General features: G+C 39.6%; 1 protein-coding gene across 1 annotated transcript; it reads right to left on the bottom strand.

Annotated features, from left to right (window-relative positions):
- Nucleotides 1-5496: 5496 nt before the first annotated feature.
- On the bottom strand, nucleotides 5497-7017 carry LOC147115954 (C-C motif chemokine 20-like). Its single transcript, XM_085989475.1, has 4 exons — nucleotides 6820-7017; nucleotides 6576-6693; nucleotides 6347-6427; nucleotides 5497-5814 (listed from the first exon to the last, which is right to left on the bottom strand). Exons 1-4 carry the CDS (start codon nucleotides 6911-6913, stop codon nucleotides 5793-5795), a joined length of 315 nt encoding a protein of 104 aa, XP_085845601.1. The 5' UTR covers nucleotides 6914-7017; the 3' UTR covers nucleotides 5497-5792.
- Between the last annotated feature and the right edge of the window lie 3879 nt (nucleotides 7018-10896).

Below are 10896 nucleotides of genomic sequence, written 5' to 3'. Positions count from 1 at the left end.
TGGATGGAGCCCGGTGGCGTCCACTCTGTGTCCCAGGAACACTGCCTCATTCCCCAGGAAAGTGCACTTACTCCTCTTGAGCCGGAACCCTGCCCTCTCCAATCTCTGTAGTACCTCTCTCAGATTGCTCAGATGCTCCTGGTCAGTTCTTTCCATCACCAGAATGTCATCCAGATAGATGGAAACATGTGGAATCCCTTGCAGTACACCTTCGATTGTCCTCTGGAAGATAGCTGGTCTAGATGAGACACCAAACAGTAAGCGGTTATATGTAAACAAGCCCTTGTGTGTATTTATGGTGACATACTTCTTTGATTCATCATCCAGTGTAATCTGCAAGTAGGCATGACTCATATCCAACTTTGTGAATTTCTTTCCTCCAGCCAGGTTTGCAAAGAGATCCTCTGTTTTGGGAATAGGATACTGCTCTAGTTTGGACAACCGATTGACAGTCAATTTATAATCTCTCAGAGTCTTACCGAATTGTCCAGTTTTAACACAGGTACTATGGGAGCTGCCCATTCCGAACATTTCACCGGCTCCAGTATGTTCTCTCTCAATAGACGGTCAAGCTCAGCCTCTACCTTTGGCTTCATGGCATAAGGCACAGGTCGTTGTTTAAAAAACCTTGGCGGTGCCTCCTTGTCTACATAAATCTTAGCTGGGGGGCCATTAAATGTGCCAAGTTCCTCCTTGAACACACTCTCATGTTCACTCAACACTTCTTGCAAAGTCAACTGTTTGCCCGCATCTATTTGATGTACTGCTCCCCAGTCTAATTTAAGTTCTTTTATCCAGCCCCGACCTAACAGGTTTGGTCCGGCACCCGATACTATAACTACAGGTAGCTGTTCCACTGTGTCCCTGTGTTGCACAGTTACCTTAGCTGTACCTAATGTCGCTACTCATTCACCTGTATGTTTTAAGATGCAGGGCGCAAGGCTTTAACTCTGGAACTTTTGCACGGTTCCACAATTTTGAGTACTCTGCCTTGTTCATTAAGGTCACGCCGCACCCTGAATCCACTCCAAAGTTCACCTTAGATTCATTTACTCTCAGTTGCAATGTGATAGGAGCCACTTTTGGAATGTTCTCTAACATGCTATACATTATGAACATGTCCTCTTCTTCCTCAGCTTCCCCGCTGATGTGGTGTGCTCCATGTTTTTTCACTTCTCTCCCTTGGTTTTGCTGTCCTCCCTCTTTTGGTTTGGATTCCTCCACAGGTGATTTCGCCCTGTAAGCTCGTTTTATGTGTCCTTGTTTCCCACACTTGTAGCCCTTTTCCTCCAGAAACTGGCATTCACTCACCAGGTAATCGCTCTTGCATCTATAACATGCCTTCACATGCTCACGTTGTGGTTTCTGATGCATGTTCAACTTGTGCACAACAACCTGACCTGCAACTTGCGTAGCATTAGCCCTGTCTGAACCCTGTATTTCTTTTAAATCTCGGTTCGCTGTCTCTATGGCTTGAGCAAGTTCCAATGCTTTTTCATAAGTAAGCCCAGTCTCGAATAATAATCTACGCTGCATTCGGTTGTCCATAATTCTGCAAACTATCCTATCTCGCAACATTTCCTTCCGGTTGTTCCCATAATTGCAATCTTGTGCTAATTTATGCAACACCGCTGCATAGTCCATTATGCTCTCTTCCTCTTTCCTGTTCCTTGAATTAAACTTGAACCGCTGTACAATCTCACTAGGCTTAGGGTTGAAATGTTCTTTTAGCAAAGCCACTAATTCAACAAATGATTTGTCTCCAGGCTTTCCAGGACTGAGCAGATTTTTCATCAAACTATAGGTTTGGCTTCCCACTGAACTACGCAGAATGGCTTTCCTTTTTCCAGCATCATTTATTTCATTTGCTTCAAAAAAATAACCCAACACTTCACAGTATTCTTCCCAGGTTTGTGCTTGAATATCAAAAGTGGAAACCGTTCCTACCGTGGCAGCCATGCTCTCTTCCAGCTTGTAGCTAACTTTAGCTCGTGATTTTGTTGTTTAAATGTCCCAGCAGACTTTTCTTCTTTATGCAGGGTCCTTAAGTTGCCTCATCGCCAAATGTGATAAATCCATTAAGTGGAACAAGGACTCAAAGAGGTGATATCGTAGAATTAACATGAGTACTTTATTAACAACTGGGAAACACGTTTACAGACAGCCTGCATCAGCATCCTGGCATTCCACCTTGTGCTGACCTATACAGGAAGCAAACCTCTGACCTTAACAGGAAGCAAACCTCTGACCTTAGTAGCAGCATTGGCTACAGCACCATCCCAGATTACTATACAAAGGTAAAAATTTCAGCCTTTGTGTCCTCCTCACAGATTATTTCCCCATTTAGCTTTGTATCATGAGCAAACTCTTAGATTCATTACACACTGTCACTTCACCTAAATCATTAATTTAAATTGTAAATAGCTGAGGCCCAAGCACTGATCCTTGCGGTACCCCACTAGTTAGAGCCTGCCAACCTGAAAATGACCCGTTTGTTCCTACTCTCTGTTTTCTGTGCATTAACCAATCCTCTATCGGTGCTAATATTTTACCCCCAACCCCATGAGGCCTTACCTTGCATAACAACCTTTTATGTGGCATCTTATTGAATACCTTTTGGAAATCCAAATATACTACATCCACTAGTTCCCGTTTATCTACCCTGCTAGATACATCCTCAAAAAACTCCATAAATTTGTTAAACACAATTTTCCTTTCATAAAACCGTGTTGACTTTGCCTAATCATATTATGATTTTCTAAGTGCCCTGTTACCACTTCCTTAATAAAGGATTCCAGCATTTTCCCAACAACTGATGTCAGGCTAACTGGCATATAGTTCCCTATATTCTATCTCTCCTTTCTTGAATAGTAGGGTTACATTTGCTACCTTCCAATCCACTGGGACCGTTCTAGAATCTAGGGAATTTTGGAAGATCACAACCAATGCATCCACTATCTCTTCAGCCACCTCTTTTAGAACCCTAGGATGTAGGTTATCAGGTCCAAGGGATTTGTCGGCTTTTAGTCCCATTGGCCCAGAAATTCCGTTCGCAGCTCTCCCGCAGGCGGAGGGCTGTGATTTGGAAAAATCTCCGCCTGGATCGGAGGGCTCCTGGGAGGTGCAGAATTCCTCTTCAAACTGCCAGTGTGCAGGTCACACGTATCCCAGGGGCGCAGGTAGTTCGCAGCGTCCCTGGGATCACGTGGGCCATTTAGGAGCCAATCAGAGCAGGGAATCTCCATTCATAGATTTGACAGGAAGACTTGTCAAATCTATGAATAGAGATCAGCCCCAAAACATAAGTAAAACTTCAAGTAAATTTTTTAAAAATCACATTTTTAAAATGACATAAATTCACTATTTAAAACAAAAATTAAAATTTTTGAAAAAAAAATTAAAATTTTTAACGCGGCTAAAAATAAACTTACCTTTCTTTAAAGTAAATCAGTGGAGATTTTTTTTTTTACTTTCTTCAGCTCTTAGCTTTTCTAGGCGCAGCTGTTTCCGACTTACCTGGATTGAAGCAACTGTGAAAAAGACAGAAGTTTCAGCCGTACGCGCTGCCTATCCAGCACAGGCGTTTGACCTGTCAAGCCCTTTCTTCACAGAACGGAAGTTCCGGTTTCCAGCGCATGTGCAGTGCATGCCTAAAACCGGCTCTTCCGTTGGCCCTACGGGTGAGTACACAGCATGTACACACTCGTAGGGAACAAAATTTCTGGGCCACTATGTCCATAAATATGTCCTAGGGACTGCACGCAGTTCAGTAGATAACCTTATGAATACAAGTCCCTTCTTAACGTCAATTTCTATATTTATACTGTTTCAGTATAAACTCAATCAATAATATTAAACCTGACCTGGACATTCTGTCCGTACATACTGAGACCCATCCCCACATTATCAGATCACAGCCATTGCTCCTAAATATGTCGCTGTTAAATAACCTGTTGTTCAATACTGTGTCAGGCCCCAGTATCTTGGATGTGTATCAGACATTGGCCACACTACTCCTGATTAATGTTTCCAACCCGCCTATTTTCAGCTGCTGCTGGCATTCATGCATACGCCGTACCCTGGATGTCATGGCTTGCAACCAAACCGCGTTGTCTGCACTATTGAATGTTGAGGCTGCGCAATACTTGAAATAAATTAATGTAATACAATGCTTGAAAAGTTATTTCCTAAACACACCAGCAGCCCTCCCTTTAGGATGACTCTTTGGCCAGTTGTGGACTTGGCAAAGACAACAGCTCCAGCAAAGCTCACTCTATTCTTTCATAACAATGTGCATTAATCCCAGCCTGATGAGGGGATGGGTTATGGTCTCCCTGAGTGAGACTGACCATTTATCTCAAACTATGAGCTGGTATGCACTGTAGATTTGTGAGCGGTAGAAATTGAGTTGAGAGCGATCAAAATGATTTAATGAAGGATCTTTACCACCAGTATTTCATTGCCAACAAGCCAGATCTGTCTCAAATTGCACCAAACACCAGCAAGAAAAACAAAAACAGCTCATAGACTTTTACTTGGTTTAAGAGGAAAAAATTATTATTAATGACAGGAGGGAGAAGAAAATTGTTGATAATCCAGTTGCTTCATTGATGGATCCTGTATTAACACCACCAGCAAAACGAGAGTCTAACCACCTCCCCTTGTCATTCAACGGCATTACCATCGCCGAATCTCCCACCATCAACATCCTGGGGGTCACCATTGACCAGAAACTTAACTGGACCAGCCACATAAATACTGTGGCAACAAAAGCAGGTCAGAAGCTGGGTATTCTGTGGCAAGTGTCTCACCTCCTGACTCCCCAAAGTCTTTCCACCATCTACAAGGCACAAGTCAGGAATGTGATGGAATACTCTCCACTTGCCTAGCTGAGTGCAGCTCCAACAACACTCAAGAAGCTCGACACTATCCAGGACAAAGCAGCTCGCTTAATTGGCACACCATCCACCACCTTAAACATTCATTCCCTCCACCACTGGTGCACAGTGGCTGCAGTACGTACCATCTACAAGATGCACTGCAGCAACTCGCCAAGGCTTCTCCGGCAGCACTTCCCAAACCTGCAACCTCTACCACCTAGAAGGACAAGGGCAGCAGGCGTATGGGAACACCATCACCTGCAAGTTCCCCTCCATTTTACACACCATCCTGACTTGGAAATATATCGCCGTTCCTTCATCGTCGCTGGGTCAAAATCCTGGAACTCCCTCTGTAACAGCACTGTGGGAGTACCTTCACTACAAAGACTGCAGCGGTTCAAGACCACCACCTTCTCAAGGGCAATTAGGGATGGGCAATAAAGGCTGGTCTTGCCAGCGACACCCACATCCCAGGAACGAATAAAAAAAAGTATGTGGATTTTTGCAAAGCCCGATCTTTAGCCATTTGGTGCAATGATTATGATAGTTCAACCTCAATTAATGGAACAGTTTTAAGCTGCGTTTGAATAGATAAATATTGAGATGGGATCAAAAATATTGTTTTAGAATCAGTGTTTATTGATCTGTTGGTTTAGTATATTCATAAGACACAAAGATAAAACATTCACAATGAATTGCAATTCACATGTCAATATGTGTAGAAATGCAAATTTGATTTTGGGGAACTTAATAGCTTAACAGCTGAAAGCTTTCAAAGAAATTGATGAGACGTGCATTAATCATAATTTTAAGGGAGTAACAGATTTAAAAAAAATAATACAACAGTCTTTTTCCATCATTATAAAGAAGTGACATTTACTGATGTCCATGGAATTGAGATAGCGAAGTCTCTCACTTCTGTCTCATTTCTCTCCTAGAAAATAAATATAAAAAGGGAATGAGTTACAACGTCCTTTAAAATCAAAATACAGACGCTTCAACATGCAGCTTCAAGTAACCTGACTGAAGTTCATTAAATTGGTTATTCCAACTTTTTCCTTCAGTTGTCACTGCTTGTTCTCAGTGAACATGCTTCAAAATAATGGTTGTCCAATGGTGAAATGTGTTGATCTAATGACACACAGAACTAAGGAATGGTAAAATATTCTTTAAGGAAGGTAACATTATAGAGGCGAGGCATCTCTGCAGAGTATCCTGCTAGCATTTCTACATTCATTCAGTTTTCATTTGTGTTCTTGTTTTGATAAAAACATTTGACAAAAATAATTAATTGGTGAGTATTTGTATTCTAGTATATTCAAACTTGCAAGGAGATGCTTAGTTTAACAAAAATAGTGAACACATTACAACTTATTAGTAAGAAAAAATAATAACAGTAAACATATCCTGCACTTAATAGTTCAGTAAAAATTTGTACATAGACAAAAAATAATGTATCTCCTTACTTCAGAAAACCTTTGATAATCTTCTTCACCCACTCATCATTTGGATTTGCACATATACTTCTGCCTTTCCTTGTGTGAAATCTGTGAAGAAATATTTTTTGAAAGAACCGTGATTAAATTGACAGATTACTGTACACGTGCTGTGTATTTTAAATATATGTACAGAGCATAAAGGTAACATTAAAGCATCTTTCTCTCTTTAACAAACCAAAGAACAATTTGCACTTACATGACTGCATTGATGCTGCAGATTTCATTTGAGAACTGTCTCACATAGCCTGCAACTAGTTTCAGGGGTAAAGCTTTCTTCGAATATGAAAGACAGCAGTCTATCGGAGACTGAGCATCTGTGCAAAAAAAAACACAACAGTAACAAACATTGGTTAGAAAGGAAACAATTCATCAACAGCAAACAGAAGCAGCACATTCAGCTGAAAGATTCAAAACAGAGTAGAACAATTGGACGTAGTCACCTGCAAATGGGGATTTGTCAATCATGCTGACCATCAACAGTCCCATCAACATAGCCAAGGTCAGCTTCCTGCAGCTACAGACAGCCTGGTTCATTTTGGTGATTTATCAAAGCAAGTGTCAGCTCTCAGGAGATTGTAGAGATAATCTGATTTGAGGAGGTTGCGATCTGCTTTTATGCATTTTTTCAATCTCTCGGGGGAATTTATGAAAGGGAATTCTCTTAAAGAGAACTGGAGTGACGAAAAGTTCCAATTAGAAAGGATATCCGATTTGATTGCCATCTTCCCACAACACAGTCACATGATCATATTTTATCAGCCCTACACATCACCAAAAGTATTCGTGGGCCATGAACACTTGAAACTCAGTAAATTTCATTTACAAGTGAAGAAAAAAAGACACTTTTTCTCAGTTTGTGTCCAAGTAGGTCACAGAGAGAATGACAAGCCCTAACCTCAATATCATGATGTAATGAGTATATCAAGTTGATATTACTAGAAATACCGCAATCATTTTTACATGTTAAAACTTCCCCTTGTCTTTATATGTTTTAGTGTTGGTTGAGGAATAAACTTCTTTCATTCTTTGTCTATATGCCTGAAAATTGTGATAATTTTTAGGTAAAAATATTACATCAATGAATACTCAGAAATTTAACACCTACCTTTCCCTAGAGAACACAATAAACAACGTATAATACAATGTAAATAGCTATTAAGCCTTTGAAGGGGCTACAACTGAGTAATAATGGATTTGTAATTTACTAGGGAACTGAGGGCAGGGAGGCTAATCAAGTTGAATCTGTTATTCAATATAGATGGATTACATTATGAATTTTACTTCTTTATTATAAAAAGACATTAATAGGATTGCTGCCTTGTTCTGTTGTTAATTTCAGAAGTACATTTAGTGGTAGTATCTACACTATATGCCAAGCAGAACTTGTGTTTTCTTCCAGGTGAATGTGTACTGTTTAGGACCAGTGTTGTTATTGCTTATATGTGGAGGATTTGATCAAATCGATGAAAGAAAGTGGAGAAGTTTCAACTACAATCAACTATTGTTTTATGAGGGATGTCTATTTACGTGCAGTATTTCTGAGCACAGAAATCAAAGTTAGATCTGAAGAGTTTTTGTTCAAGAATGTTTATAGTTGTATTATGATGGGTTTGTGAAGCTGCCAGGTCAGGTACTCTGCTCAAATCATATTTGAGGCCAGTAAAAATCAATGCAGATCAATTGTTTTGACTGAATCTTCATTGGTCCTCACAGACATTTGGAGTCAAATGTCCTCAATCAGTTTTGAACCTCAATGAGAAAGTGAGTAATTAACAAATATTACCTAATCAAAATATATAAAATTACTTTTCTTTCAGGTATATTCGTAAATATCGTAAGTATTTTTGGTTCACTTTTAATTCTATTGCATATTATTAAGCATTTTAATTATAAAGAAATTTATCTGCTATGGTTTTATAGGAACTTGTAGACCATTCAGCCCTTTGAGCCTGTTCTGCCATTCAATTAGATCTTTGTTGATCTGTATCTTAACTCCAACCACCTGCCTTGGTTCTGTACCCCTTAACACTTTATATAACTACAACATAACTTCTATTTCTTTTTATTCCAGCCCCCTTGAAATAAAGGACAATATTGCATTAGCCTTTTAAATTATTTTTGTACATGTCCACTGGCTTTTAGGGATTTCTTTACTTGGAACCCTAAATCTCTGCTCCTCCAAAGTTCCTAGCTTCTCACCATTTACAAAATGCTTTAATCTATCCTTCTTAAGTTCAAAGTAAATGACCTCACACTTCCCCATGTTGAATTCAAATCTGCCATAGTTTCACCCACTCACTTAATCTATTAATATACCTTTGCAACTTTCTGCTCCCATCTACAATATTTACTGTGCCATCTAACTTAGTGTCATCAGCCAACTTAGATATATGGCTCTCTTTTTCTTCATCTAAGTATCTAAGTCATTTATAAATATAGTGAAATGCTGAGGCCCTGGTACAGATCCCTGGGGGACACCACTAGTCACATGCTGCCAATTTGAGTACATACCAATTATCCCTCCTCCCTGTCTCCTAGCTCCTAACCAATTCCCTACCCATGTCAATAGGATGCCACCAATTCCATGAACTCTCATTTTTGTTGAGAATCTCTTGTGTAGAACCTTATTGAATGCATTCAAGACAGTTTCCTAGAACAATACATCATAGAATCAACCAGGGAAGAGACTATTTTAGATCTTGTATTGTGCAATGAGACAGGGTAAATTAGTAATCTCATAGTAAAGGATCATCTGGGAAAGAGTGATAAAATTTCACATTGAGCTTGAAAGTGAAATATTTCAGTCAGAAACAAGAGAATTAAACTTAACTAAAGCCAATTACATAGGTATGAGGGGCAAGTTAGCTAAGGTAGATTGGGAAATTAGATTAAAAGGTAGATAGTAGTGGCAAACATTTAAAGAAATATTCCAAAATTCTCAAAAGATATACATTCCATTGAGATATAAAAACTTCATGCAAAAGTGGTCCATCCATGGCTAGCTAAAGAAGTTAAGGATAGTATTAGATAAAAAGAAGAGGCTTATAATGTTGTGAAGAATAGTAGTAAGCATAATGATTCAGAGAGCTTTAGGAACCAGCAAAGAATGACCAAAACATTGAAAAAAGGGAGAAAATAGAATATGAGAGTAAACTAGCAAGAAATATAAAAACAGATTGTAAAAGCTTCTACAAGTATGCAACAAGGAAGAGAGTAGCAAAAGTAAGCATTGGTCCCCTAGAGGCTGAGACAAGTGAAATTATAATGGAGAATAAGGAAATGGCAGGGACTTTAAACAAATATTTGATATCTGTCTTCACAGTAGAAGACACAAAAAGCATACCAAAAATAATGGCGAACCAAGGGGCTAATAAGAGTGAGGAACTTAAAGTAATTAATATCAATAGAGCAAAAGTACTTGAGATACTAATGGGACTAAAAGCCAACAAATTCCCTGGACCTGATGGCCTACATCCTAGGGTTCTAAAAGAGGTAGCTGCAGAGATAGTGGATGCATTGGTTGTGATCTTCCAAAATTCCCTAGATTCTAGAACGGTCCCAGTGGATTGGAAGGTAGGAAATGTAACCCCGCTATTCAAGAAAGGAGGGAGACAGAAAATAGGGAACTACAAGCCAGTTAGGCTGACATCAGTCATTGGGAAATGCTGGAATCCATTATTAAGGAAGTGGTAACAGGGCACTTAGAAAATCATGATGGGCCGTATTTTGCGACCCCCACGTGTGCATACGAGGTATTATTTATCTCTTCTATCACCCATTTATAACTTTTTGTTTCTCTTCAGTCCTTCCCCTCCTCCATGCACCAATTCTAATGAAGAGGATGCTACACCTCAGCTGCTAAGAGGTACATGAGAATACCATACACTTTGTGATGAAGCATATTGCCTCTATTTTTTGCTTCCCTTTTTGGTCCAGTTCAGATAATTGGAGGTTGGATAGATGCTGGCCCCAGATTTTCCCCCTCCAAAGAGTGAAAGACATAGTTAAAGGTACTCTAGAGCTTCCCCATATTCCTCACACCCATCTCATTATCAGAATTGCCAGCTCAATACTGGCATTCATGATCAGATCAGAAGAGTTTGCACCAGTGGAGATCCTGATATTAGATTCCATCCACCTGTCAATGGAGGCCCGGTAATCCTGGACCCCTGAACAGATGCAGAAAATATGTGAGAAGCTATTTCTGCTCTGGAGCCCTTCAATACATGCTGGAGGCAGAGGAAACACAATGACTACATTTAAATAAAACAGAGTACAATGACTTTAAGGTTTTAATTCAATGTCAGATCTCTGATAATGCACTTAAATCAAGTGAACTTCACTTGTATGGTTTACAATATCATTATAAGTGCTTGATTGAATCATTGCTCGATAACTTACTACAATATCCTGCAAATGTACAGAAGTTCCATTTGATATTTCTAATAAAATAAATTGTATCTCACTCCATCAAGACTTTTCACAGGAGCAGCGCTATTTTGGTACAAGTTGCAGGC

This window comes from Somniosus microcephalus, chromosome 6 (genome assembly GCF_052327205.1).
Source record: "Somniosus microcephalus isolate GS21.2 chromosome 6, FLI_Smic_1.0, whole genome shotgun sequence".
NCBI lineage: Eukaryota > Metazoa > Chordata > Chondrichthyes > Squaliformes > Somniosidae > Somniosus > Somniosus microcephalus.
This window is presented reverse-complemented; position numbering and strand designations above follow the sequence as displayed.